Source organism: Sturnira hondurensis, unplaced genomic scaffold (assembly GCF_014824575.4).
Source record: "Sturnira hondurensis isolate 20B ecotype Veracruz unplaced genomic scaffold, ASM1482457v3 Scaffold0000780, whole genome shotgun sequence".
NCBI lineage: Eukaryota > Metazoa > Chordata > Mammalia > Chiroptera > Phyllostomidae > Sturnira > Sturnira hondurensis.
This window is the reverse complement of record NW_028073411.1, coordinates 16,790,710-16,803,748: the sequence shown is the minus strand read 5'-3', so window position 1 is coordinate 16,803,748 and position 13,039 is coordinate 16,790,710. Positions and strand designations below refer to the sequence as shown.

General features: G+C 59.8%; 1 protein-coding gene across 1 annotated transcript in view; it reads right to left on the bottom strand.

Moving 5' to 3' along the window:
- The window catches only part of SORCS2 (sortilin related VPS10 domain containing receptor 2), a 252,813-nt gene that overhangs the window by 25,100 nt on the left and 214,674 nt on the right, over positions 1 to 13,039 (bottom strand). Inside the window, exons 9-12 of the mRNA XM_037046299.1 lie at positions 7,358 to 7,537; positions 5,110 to 5,256; positions 2,035 to 2,137; positions 980 to 1,056 (exon numbers count right to left, since the gene is read on the bottom strand). Of these exons, the coding sequence (XP_036902194.1) occupies positions 980 to 1,056; positions 2,035 to 2,137; positions 5,110 to 5,256; positions 7,358 to 7,537 (507 nt within the window). The remainder of the gene's footprint in view (positions 1 to 979; positions 1,057 to 2,034; positions 2,138 to 5,109; positions 5,257 to 7,357; positions 7,538 to 13,039) is intronic.

Genomic DNA, 13,039 nt, shown 5'->3' with positions numbered 1-13,039 from the left:
GGTCAGGGCTCCTCTGGCACGCGTGCGGGCGGGCCCTTTCAGAAAGCGTGGACGCGCTTCGATGGTTTTGTGAAATAGAACTATTATAATGCAGCAAGTCTCGAGCCCTTTCCAAAATCCCTTGTCTCTCGCACATTATTAAACAAGAGCCAGCACTGCCCACCGAGGCTGCAGCAGCGGAGGCCGTGCCCTGGGCCCCCGGGCGGGCCAGGCCGCGACCAGGGCTCTGCAGAAAGCACGAGGCCTGAACCGGAGCTTCGGCCATTCCCCTAAGCGTGTGAAGTGCAGGCTGTCACATCGTGAAGAGGGCAGGCCACACAAGGCCCTTTTCTTTTTTTCTAGAGAGAAGTGGCGAGCGCAGAGGGAGCGGGGCCTCTCCTGCTGGGCACCCAAGCGGCTCCTCACCAGCGCAGGCAGCGGCCCAGGGTGAGTCCACCAGCCCCTCGCCCGGCCGCCTTTTCTGTGTTGCCAGCCCAAGGCCCCGACCCCTCCCGTCTGAGCACCCAAGTCCACGTGGACGCGGTAGAGAGCACAGGGGAGCCTCGCAGGGTCCCCGCGGTGAGGACCATTTCCTGCATTGCACTCTCTCCCTCGCCCACCTTTCTTTTCCAATACTGTCACATCATGTCGGCACCCAGACGTCACCGAGCCTCCCCCAGGCCCCCAGGCCCCCTCTTCCCCATTCTCTCTCTTCCATCACTCCGCCGTCCGTCCACTCAGCAGCCTCCCTGCCAGGACCCCTGGGGTTGTCAGCAGCCCCTGTCTTGGCCCCCAGGGGGCACTCAGCGCAAGCCTCCAAGCCATCCCCACCCACTCTGCTCCTAGGATTCACTCCCTGGGCTGCAAAGTTCAGGGTTGGGTGGGTGGTGTGTGGAGCTGTGTCAGGTCTGTGACCCCCCCCCTCTGCAAGGCTATCAGAATGGCCGGTGGCTGAAGTGTGCTGTGTGGCCAGCTACTCAGGCCGGGAGGGGCACCCCACCTGCCACCAGGTCCGCCCGCAGTCTGAGGTGATGTACATCTCCTCCTTGTTCTCCACCAGCTGGGAGCCCAGGTTACCTGGCCAGGAAGGAAAGGGACAGGCAGGGTCACGCTAGGATCAGCCATCCATCCACCATCCATCATCCATCCATCCACCATCCATCCACCATCCATCCATCCACCATCCATCCATCCATCCACCATCCATCCACCATCCATCCATCCATCCACCATCCATCCACCATCCATCCATCCATCCACCATCCATCCACCATCCATCCATCCATCCACCATCCATCCATCATCCACCATCCATCCATCATCCATCCATCCATCCACCATCCATCCACCATCCATCCATCCACCATCCATCCACCATCCATCCACCATCCATCCATCCACCATCCATCCACCATCCATCCATCCACCATCCATCCACCATCCATCCACCATCCACCATCCATCCATCCATCCATCCATCATCTATCCATCCACCATCCATCCATCCACCATCCATCCACCATCCACCCACCATCCATCCATCCACCATCCATCATCCATCCACCATCCATCCACCATCCATCCACCATCCACCATCCATCCACCATCCACCATCCACCATCCATCCACCATCCATCCACCATCCATCCATCCATCCACCATCCACCATCCATCCACCATCCATCCATCATCCATCCACCATCCATCCATCCATCCATCCACCATCCATCCACCATCCATCCACCATCCACCATCCATCCACCATCCAACCACCATCCATCCACCATCCATCCACCATCCATCCACCATCCATCCACCATCCACCATCCATCCACCATCCACCCACCTTCCCGCTCAGCTGACATGTGTTCTGTGCCCATTCTGGGCCACGCATTCCCCCCTCCAGTTGTCCACAACAGCTGAGCTCCCAGGGAAGTCACCATAGCCATATGTACACCATCGCTCAGGCCCATGGCAACAGGTGCCCCCTTGAGAACCGAGCTCCCCTTGTGCACCAGCGGCTCCTGCCCCCCAGTGATGAGGGTGGTCTCCTACCTGCCCCCATGATGAGGCCTGGGGCAGTGTCCTTGGTGTGCACAGTGCCCGATACGTAGGGGTTGTCCGGCCAGAGCAGGTGCAGGTGGAGGTGGCAGTCCGGCTGCAAGGAGGAGGAAGAGACCATGGTCAGCACCGGGGTGGGACAGGCGTCCCTCGGGAAGGGAGCCCCGAGACCATACTCAGCCCTGTGGCCTTTTGGACGGGCAGGCAGAGCCAGGAGCACCCCTGAGGAGGGGGTGAAGGTGGCAAGAGGCACTGAGACTGACTTCTGCGTGACGGCTGTCAGGGCAGGGCTGGTGGCTGCGCTCTCAGGTGAAGCCAGGGCCCTCTCCACAAGCAGCATTCCCAGTGTGGGCACTGGCAGCGGTTTCCCAGCCTGGGTTGCTGGGCACGGACGGCGGTTCCTGGAGCCCACACAGTCCACATGCCCACTCATTCCTTCAACCATCCAGAGCCTTTCCTGGGGCCTGGTACAGAGCCCTGACAGCCCGGGAGTCAGGGAATGGCCACAGGACACGCCAAGGACACGCAGAGGCCCTGTGCCCGCTGAGAGTGAGGGGAGGGGAGGGGGTGTGCCTGAGCCAGCCTCTGGCATCTGTGCCCACCTTGCTGGCAGCCTGCTGGCACCCTGGCAAGAGGGACGGGAACCCCAGTTATAATGACTTCCACAGCCATTTGCACTGACCGATGGCTCTCTCTCTCTCTCTCTCTCCTAAAAAAACCCTGGTTAGAAATACCACAGGACCGAGCACCCAGAGACCCAAATTTAAACTTCGGAGGGACCGCTAATTTTTATGGGACCCTTCGGGGCTGGGGTTCCTTGTTTGTGAGACGGAGACCAGGGGGCTGTTGCCATTGCCCCCCCCCAGGGCACGGGAAGGAACGTGGCGCTGCTCTGGAACCCCATCGTCTCGACTGCGTTACACCGTCGGCCAAGTCCATTCTCCTCTTACGTTTCCACAGCACCGCTCTGGTCCATGCACTGAGTCTCTCTCACACACATCACCCTAAGTCACAAATGAACGGCTCCGTAAACTGGACACTGACGCGGGTGGACAGGCCTAGCGCAGCCCCGGGCCGGACACAGTGGGGGCTGAGCGTCGCTGTCTGTGCCAGGCTGCCCTGTGCTGGCGGCACTATGCACTCGGAGGCGCCCCTGGAGGCGTGGCAGCAGGGTGTCCGCATGGAGAGGACTGAGCCGTAGCCAGGGGCAGTGACCACACCGGCAGGTGGGTGGGGACGGGTGGCAGGGTAAGGGGTACCGTGCCTTTGGGGGCAATGCAAACGTTCTCAGTGGGCCATGGTGACAGTCCTGCCCTGAGAAGCCACTGAGACCCTGAGCCGCACACTTTAACTGGGTGAGTCACAGGGGATGTGAGTCAAATCTCAATGAAGTGGCAAAGCCAGAGAAGAAAACAAGGGGACAAATGCGGCTGAAAGAAGGCCCTGCCCTCTGCAAAGGTACATGAGGGGCCGGCGACCCTCGGGATGAAGGCAGCAGGCCCCCTGGCCGGAGCCTAGTCACTGAGGCACCCGCGGGATGGTACCACGTCGCCCCTCTGGGTTTCCGGACCTCTCCCAGTGAAGAGCAGGCTGGTGAGTCAGCATCTTCTGGGAGACCCTCAGTGCTCTCCCCCTGCCTCCCCGGTGACCGTGCGTGGGGTCCGGGGCAGGGACACATAGGGCGGACCTGGGGGGACCTACAGGAATCACCAGACAGCTGTCCTGGGGTACATACTGTCAGAGATGGAGGGGACCCCTGGGCCACCCGGGGCGAGGGTGGAAGACCTGGAAGGCAGGCAGGGCCACGGCTCTGGGCAGAAGGGCCCGTCCTGAGGAGGTGGCCCCAGCCCCCGTGGGGCTCGGGCTGGGGTGCAATGGGCCTGGCCCCCCTTTTCAGCTCCTCTGCTTGCAGGAGTGGCTGGTGTGCCAGAGCAGTGTCCCCCAAAGCATTCGAGACTCAGTGGACAGGGGGCCACGCCACCTCCGTGCACGAGCGAGGGGTCCCGCCCGCCAGGGACCCACGTCCTGACTCAGCCCATGTCCCAGAAGTAACCGTGGCTGCAGAATGAGGGGTTTTGGCCCTGAATAAAGACGCAGTGGTGGGTGGAGAAAAACAGCCGGATGAGTGAGTGTGCCCGGCGAGGGCCCCCCAGGGGAGGGACACCTGGGCAGGGTTTTCAGGTGGCGGTGGGAGTTCACTACGGGACAGCGTGGGGAAGGGCGGGGTCCCAAAGGAAGGGGCTCCCTGGCCCGGCCCCTTCCTGCCTGCTCTGTCCCGGGGTCTCTGGGTTTCGCGTCACTTGCCCACATGCCATAGGGGACCCGTCTTCCTTCCTTTCTCAACAAGATCTTGGGAGCATGTTGTCAGCAGGGACGGAGGCTGCAGCTCAGTGCAGCTCCGACTCAGGGCCCCCTCCTGCTCTGGGGGCCCCTGTGGGGCAGGGTCGGGGTGCTGGTGCGGGTGAGCTCCCTGGGGGCACGTGTGGTCCCTTCAGCCTCTTCCCGCCCAGGTCTCCTGGCCCCCATGCACGGGCCCCAGGGAAACCCAGTGGTCCCCATGCCCAGGCAGCCGAGATGCTGGGCAGCCTGCACCCTATTCGTTGGAATGACGTCAGGGCTGTGCCCCCCACCCCACCCAGCCCCCTCAGGCAGAGACTTACTGGCCCTGGATACCCGCCAGTGAGGTTTAAGATGTGTTGCACACGCAGGTGTGTCCCCAGCCCCCGCACTCACTATGGCCATGAGCTGGTCCGAGGCAGGACCCCAGACACGGAGCAGACCCCCATCAGCCCACCTGGGCGTGTGGGCAGAGCATCCACAGACCTACGCACACCGGTGCCTTTTGGGGTGGCCGGGCCACAGCCAGGGGGTGGCCAGGACCTGGGACACACTTTGCCCTCGAATGAACTCTCTTCTGAAGCAAGAGGTCCCCGTGACCCTGTGCGCCAGGCCCAGAGACATCCGGAGTCCTTGCCTCTTAGACGTCCCCACCTCTGAGCCCCAGGGTTCCCTTAGGCACGTCGTGCGCCCACCCACAGGGGCGTGTGAAGGGGGCGGGGGGACACTCACGGGCTGACAGTTGGTTGGCTTTCCGTTCATGTCCACGCTGGGCGGCCGCAGGCGGTCCCAGTCGCGGCCCTTGTTGTAGGTTATCAGCGTCACCACCTTCCCATTTTTCTTCTGGTTCGCCAGGAAGACCCCCTTCACTCCGTGGACCTGGGACAGAGGCACAGTGACGGGTCGCATGGGCCAGTCCGGGCCGTTGCTGGCCTGGCCCCGGTGTCAGAGCTCTGTGCCCACGGCCCATGCACCCCGACCTCGGCCCGGAGTTGGGAAGGTTCAGGGGACAGAGCCAGACTGTACGACCCCAGTGCCCAGGTGTTTTCCATTCACCAAGCTGCCCCCCCCGCCCCCGCCAAGAACCAGACAGTGGCTGCCAGGCGGCGAGCAGAGCCCTGGTCCCCAACCAGCCTGTGCCCCGGGGGCGCTGAGTCTCTGGGCAGAACAGCTGCCTCAGAGCACCGCCTCCCAGCGGGCGCACAGAGCCACGGCTGCCGGGACAGCTCTGGGCTTTCCCGAGCCCCCAGCTTGCCCCAGACCAAATCCCACGCAAGGACAGATTCCACGTCCAGCCCCGGCTTCCCAGGACGGCGGCTCATTCTGAGGCCCTTCTTCACTCAAGGGCAGCCCTGCCCCTGAGGGGCCCATGGCAATGACCCAAAGACACCCAGCCGTCCATCCCCAAGGTGGCTCCTGAGAAATGGTCACGGATCAGTAGCTCCCTCTAGTTCGATGCTCTGGTCCCAGAGGGTGCCTTTCTCCTGCAGGTCTCTCCAGTATGGTGGCCTCAGAACCGGCCACCGAGAGCCACTGGGCAGGGGGAGGTCCTTGGTGCCACCTGTATACCCAAGGTTTTGGGCTCCTTTGGACACCCAAGAATGAGGGGGCTCGGCAGTGACGGGCTGTGCCCAAGGTTCTGTGGCTAAGGGGCCTGCCTGGGCTCACAGGATGACCCTGGTTCCAAGTGCCTTCCCATGGTTCCCAGGGAAAGGAGCCTCTGAGGGCGTGTGCTCAGCTCTCATGCTCCAGGGGGCAGCGTGGTCCAGTCCTCCGCCAACAGGCTGCCCAGTGCCTGGCACACAGGGATCGCCTGTCAGTGGCACAGGAAGAGAGGGCCAAGGAGGGACGGGAGTCCGAGGTTCCTGCAGCTGCTACAACAGAGGAACCCTGGCCACATGGTTTGAGATGATGTCAGCTCATTCTGTGACCTTGCTGAAGGTCGGAAGTCCTTCTGGCCACTCTGGGAGAAGCCAATCCCCACCTCTTCCGCATCCTGGGCTCATGGCCCTCCCCCCTCTTTGGCCAGCATGGCTGCACCTCTCCATACCATTCTTCCTCGTACCCCTGGTGTCCCTCTGACCCTCCGCCCCCTCGACGTTCACAGGACCTGTGGTTGCAGCGGGCACCACCCCAACAGTCTGGGCGAGCACCCCAGTTCTGGTTCTCGAGCACCGTCTGCACAGGAGGCCGCTCTGGAGAGCCCTCAGGCAGCTTCGTGGGTGGTCCTCCTGGGGCCGCGGTCCCGGGGGATGGGGGGCCACAGCTCCCCCTCCCACCCACCCACTGGGGACAGCCACTGCACTCTCCCCTGTCCCCTCTCCCCCGAGACAGCACCTGGGATGGGGTCTGAGCTGACAACCCAGGGCTGGGTCCAGAGACCTCCCGTCCCAGGGGCATGAGCGAGGCTGACTTGCCCAGTGACCAGGAGCTTCAGTTGGAGGTCAGTCTGTGACCCCCACTGGCCTCTGTGCAAAGACCCCAAGGTAAGTCCCAGAGAGACGCAGTCGGGGCCGGTCGGGCCGCTGCACGGCCCTCTCTGTGGCTGGGCCAGTTTCCCAGGGCAGCTGCGCCACACAGCCATGCCCGGCAGCCAGAGGGAGGGGCCGGGAGGGAGAGAGGAGGGGAGGCAGGGACCCAGGGACTGACACAGACTGGGGGCCGCACCTCCGTCCCGCAGGCCTCACCCGGCCTTGGCGGGCTTTCAGCAGGACGGGGGCCGGGGTGGCCTCGTAGTTGGCCTCTGTGGGTAATAGGGACCACCAACGCCACACCCGAATCGGCAACATGTCCCCTCCCCGCCAAGCCCCGTTCCTCTCCTTAGCAGACCTGTGCTATTACAGAAACTGTATCATCGTGGCCCAAACTCAGCCAGAAGGAGCAGGCCTTCTCCCCTGCTCCGACAGCACTACAGGGGCTCCTCCGCGCCTGCCGAGCCAGAACGCACTCGAGCTGAGGCGGGGGCGGCAGGGGGTCCCACCTCCAGGATGTCGATGATCGCCTCCGTCTCGGGCCGCCGGGAGCTGCGGATGTCCTCCAGGACCAGCGAGTAGGCCACGCCGCTCGGGTCCGACTGGTACAGGTTGTAGGTGTCCGTCTGGTACCACTCCTGCACCGCCACAAACACCTGGTTCTCGTCCGTACTGACCACCAGCAGGTCCTGGGGGGGGAGGGAATGGGGTCAGAGGCGGCCGGCAGTGGGGGGGCAGAGGGGGCGTTGGTCTGGGGGCGTTGGCCACGGGCTCTGGGAGTCAGGCTGCGCTAAGAGGCTCACCTGGCTCCTCCCGCTCAGCACCGTGGCCCTGGACAGGGCCCTTCACCTGCCTGGGCCTCCTTTCCCACCCCCTTACCGGGGGGTGACAGAGTGACCCTCCACACTGGGCTAGGAGGGACCACAGACTCAGGGTAAGGTGCAGTGGGGCCCCTCCTCCCAGCCCTGGTCAGGCTGCCTGCCCGGCTGTCCCTGCAAAGGGGTGCAGGACTCCTCTGTACACCCCAGGTTGTCAGGAGGCACCCCCAGATGCGAGGTGGGGATGGGTGTCCTCCCCAGCCCCCTTCCCTGGTCCCCTCCAGCAGGCCGGAAGTCATCATTCGGCCCGTGTCCAGTAGGTGCTCACTATGAGCCAGGCACTGTCTGAGGTGGGGGGTCCGGTGCCTGGCCCCGTAGGGTCTCTGTCCCTCTGAATGTGGCATGGCTGCCCCAGACCGGCGCCCGCACAGGCCCACTTAGGGGCCATCGGGAGCCTCTCCCCGGCAGGGCCGGCCCTTGGCTGTCACCCAGAAACATTCAGTGGCCTGCTGACGACAGAGCTGCCCAGACACAGGAGCTGGGATGGAGGTGGGGTGGCTGGCACAGTTTGGGGATCCGCTCCCCCTACACTTTCTCGACTGAAGGACCCCTCCTGAAGACTGCGTGGCGCTGCAATCTGTGGACACACCAGGCTTCGTGTCTGTGCCTGGCTGGCGAGCCCTCTGTGCCTCCAGCGCTGTGTGCCGGACAGCCTCGGACACTCCCACAGGCCACCGCCTCCCGCTGTCTCCCCAGCCCACACTGCAAGGAGGGTGGCGCTGCGCCCACAGCAGGGACACATCAAAGCCCTGGCTGCGTGTGGTGTGTGGTTCCATTTCTGTCCTGAGGGTTTGTGTCCTATGCTCCTTCCCGCCAGCTGGGCACTCGCTTCCCTTCCGGCCAGTGTTGAGGACAGTCTTCCAAAAATCTTTGCAGATTTGAGAGTGATCAATAAAATGCATTTTCTGGTTAAATTTATTTGTCCTTTTTTTTAAAAAAGAAAAGTTAGAAGCTGAGATATATGTCGACTCCATTTTTAAACAAAAACAATCACATATTTGTACATGTGTTTGTATGTACAGGTCTGTTGGGGAAAAGCCCAGCCATTGTTACCATAATGAGAACGGTTTGCACGACACCAATGTGACCTGGCAGCCAAGGAGAGTGGACTGGAATGCGCATGTGTGAACAATGGCAACTTCACTACCAGTCAGTGGGGGCGGTAGATGCCACTGAGTGAGCATGTGTACTGTGCGGCCGTCAATTTCAAAATGACTGAGTAACAAATCCGCATCAGATTTTGCGTTAAGCTTGGACATCCCTCTGCAGAAACAATTCGGGTGGCTCCGAAGGCTTTCAGGGACGATGCAGTGAGTGCAGTGCAGACAAAAGTGCAGCACAAATGCTTCAGAGATGGGCGAGCCCTGCAGAAAGTGACCTGCGTTCTGGAAGGCCTGCAGCAAGCAGAAGCCCCGAGGGTGTTGAACGTGTACGGGCTGCAGTCAGCAGAGTCTGGTGACTCACAGTGGGGGAACTGGAAGCCGAGCCGGGGAGGCCAGAAACCACTGTGTCCGAGATTTTGACACAGGACCTTGGCACGAAACCTGTCGTGGCAAAATTCGTTCCGCGGCTTCTGCTACCAGAGCAGAAGGAACACTGTGGTGCAGTTGCTAATGACTTGACTCAAACCACTACCAATGAACCAGATTTCCTCAGGAAGGTCACAACCGAAGGGGACTGAGGCGTCATTGTCCTGTGTGCAATGTTTCTTGTCTCTTCTTCAATAAATGTCTCTATGTTTCAAACAACATGGTTGGATCCCTCGCGGGCAAACCCCATGTATGTCTCTACAGCCTGAAGAAATGTGTGGAGGAAATGCCAAGGGTGCCGATATTTGTTACCAGGCAGAATTAGGTCTGACTGCAGTAACGGAAATCGAGGTGGGGTGAATAGGACAGCAGCTCACGTCTCCGGCAGGTGAAGTCCAGACGCAGACGGTCCAGCATAGAAGCTCTACAAAGCCACCAGGATCTGGGGCCCCTTCTGAGCCACATTCTACTGTCTCATGATGTGTCTTGTCCTCATGGTCCAAGATGACTGCCGGAGTGCCAGCCATCCTGTCAACAAGCAAGGCAGCAGGAGGGAGGAGGGAAAGGGGGACAGAAAGGCCTGCCCTGAAAGGAGGACTCAGAGAAGTCTCCCATAACAGCTCCACCTACATGTCATTGGCCATACTGTTAGACACAGGACCACAGTGGCTCCCAGGGAAGCTGGGAAATGTAGTCTTTTAGGTGGGAGGCAGCATACCAGCTACAAATTGGGGTTTGGGAAACTAAGATGTAGAGGCAGAATGGATATTGAGAAGTCTCCGGGAGTTGCCATGGCAGTTGCCTCAAGGAACGAGGTGGCCCTGGATATAAGGGATGGAGAGGCAAACAGGTAGGTACAGAGGGTATAGATATTTGTATTATTCTGTTAGTTGTGGTGAATATATAGTTTTCCAAAAGATTTCCTTTTTTATTCATTTTTAGAGAGAAGGGAAAGGAAGGAAAAAGAGAAGGAGAGAAACATCAGTGTGTGGTTGCCTCTCATGCATCCCCCAGTGGGGACCTGGCCCGCAACCCAGGCCTGTGCACCAGCTGGGAGCCAGACCGGCGACCATTTGGTTCGTAGGCTGGCACTCAATCCACTGAACTACCAGCCAGGGCAGGTGTAGTGAATGTATGTTAAAGAAGTAATTTTGAAAGGTTTAAAAACATTTTTATAAGCATGATAAGGGGAATTTTCCCCACAGACCTTTATATAAAATTCACAGAACAGCCAAATGAACCAACTCCTCATCAGATTGTTTCAACATTTTGAGTACATTAACTCTTTGCCTGCTGGCCTCCAAGGTTTCTGGTGAGAAATCTGCTTAAAATCTCACAGAAGAGTTCTTGTATGTGACGAGTTGCTTCTCTCCTGCTGCTTTCAATTTTCTTTCCTCGTCTTTCAATAGTTTGGTTATAATGAGTCTTGGTGAGGACTCTGTGTTCATACTACATGGGGCTCATCAACTTTTCTAGGTGTTTACGTTCACATCTCTCATCGGTTTGGGAAGTTTTGGGCCACCATCTCTTTATCAGTCTCCACGCCCCACCCCCGCTCTTAGGGAGCTCCCACAATGAGTGTGCCAGTCCGTCTGACATCACCCCGAGGCCCCTGGGGTGGTGTCCACTTTTCTTCCATCTTCTTCCTCTGTTCCTCACACTCTACAACTTCAATGGTCATATCATTAAGTTCTCTGCTCAAACCTGCTTTTGAATCCTTCTAGTGAATTTTTTTCATCTCAGTTATTGTTCTTTCAGCTCCAGAATTTTTTTTGCTTCTGCTCTGTATTTCCTATTTATTTTTATTGTATCCTAAGGCAGTGGTATTCAAGTCTTTGTCTAGTAGGTCTGCCATTGGCTTACTCTCAAGAACAGTTTCTGTTGGTTTATCTTTCCCTTCGAATGGACCACATTCTGTGTGACTGGACTTTTCGTTGTCAAACTCACACATTGGCTGAAATGACGCAGTGACTGTGGGAATCGGGTTCGTGCGCTTCCCCCGGGTTTGCTGTTTTGTTCCTCTTTCGGGTGTTGATCACCGCAGCTGCCTCTGCAGCAAGGGCCAGCCTGAGGTGTGAACTAAGGCTCCTCTTCGGTCTTTCCTGAGCCCAGGCTCCTCCTTGGGCGTGGCTTTCTGAATTCTTTCATGCATGTGGTAGCTTTTGAGTGTCCTAGTCCCTAAATACCTGATTCCCAAAGGGAAAAGAAGGAGCATGAAGTGGGTAAAACACGCTCTGGCCTTTTCCGCCCCCTGGCGCTGCCCCGGTCGGTGGCCCACCGTTTAGACCCTGTGCCCGCTCTGGTACTATACACTGTCCTCATGCTTCCCTGGGGACACGGGCACAGGAAACTCCACCAGTCAGTTCCACAGGTTGTTGGTGGCAGACACTGGGGTCTGGCCACGCCCCTGAATTGGGAGAGGGGGCGGGAGGCCCCTCTCTTGGGCTGGACCACACCTTCCCTGCACAACCCTATGTGGTCTTAGGGACCCCACAGGGTGCTGGGGGCCATGGCCCTGAGAGCAACCTAAGCCAGCAATCATCCTCAATGGCCCACCCCGGGCTCTGGACGTGGCGTGCCAAGCGTGGACGTGGCGCCTGTGCACACAACCCAGGGCGGAATAGGTCAGGTCCCTTGGGGTCCCTCGAGACTGACAGCAGGAGGGCGTGCAGGGGTCTTGTTTCCACCCCCACTGACAGCGCAGGACTCTACCCTCTACCTCAGCCTCCCCATTGATTCCCATGACCCCTGTGTCCGACGAGAAAGAAGGAGGCCAACAGGGAAGGCACAGGGTCCAAGGTTCCTGCACACACGCACCGCATGTCACATGCAGATAAGGACTCTGAGGTCCCGGAGCTGCAGCCCACCCTGAAGGTCACAGAGGTCGTGCCTGTTCCGAAGGTCCTTAGAAACAGTCTGGCTGCTGACCCCAGCCCCCTGGTCCCTGGGAGCCTGGCAGCAGTCCCAGGGTCAGAGGGGGCTGGAAGGGCCTGTGTCCTCCTGACCCAACCCCAGGACAGAGCTCCAGGACACGGGACACCGAAGCCACAGCCCCCCGGCGGGGGAAAGCTCCTCAGACGCTGCAAAGCCCCCTCCGTGCCCCCCCAGGATGCCGAGGCGGTCACCCCAAACGAAACCACGAGCTCTTGCTCACCCGGCCAGGCCTGGAGCTCAGGTAGAAACCTTGCTCCTTTTCTTTATTTCCTTTTCATTTCCTGTTCTTTTGTTTAAATAGACATTTTTAAAAGTTTTTTTTTTTAAGTCTCATGTATTGGTTCTAGCTGGGTTGGTCAGAGCATCGCCCCAACATCCTAAGGCTGCAGATTCGGTCCCCAGTCAGGCACACGCGAGAGTCAACCAGTGAACAAGGCACGGGTGGGCGGACCAACAATCGAGGTTTCTCTCCCCCTCCCCCCCTTCCTGTCTCTGAAATGGATCTGAAAAGAAAAAGCCTCACGCACTTTCCCCACTTCTGGCCCCGGCGGGGTCTGACCGTGCCCTGCACGGGAGCACTGGCGTCTTCGACTTAACAACAACCCACTGCCCAGGCTGGCAGGGCCCAGAGCCCTGCCTCCCCTCAGCGCCTGCACCCTTGCCCTCCGGCCAGGCTCTCCCAGGCTCTCCCCACCCAGGCACTGCCTCCTCTGAACATCTCACCCATCCCCCACCTCTGGGCTTCAGAGGAAATGCCCCCTCGGAGAAGCCGAGCACCCTCCATCGCTCTCCATCTCTGCCCCTCGGCCCCGTCACCGTGCCGGCCACAACCCGCAGCTCTCTTGTGCGC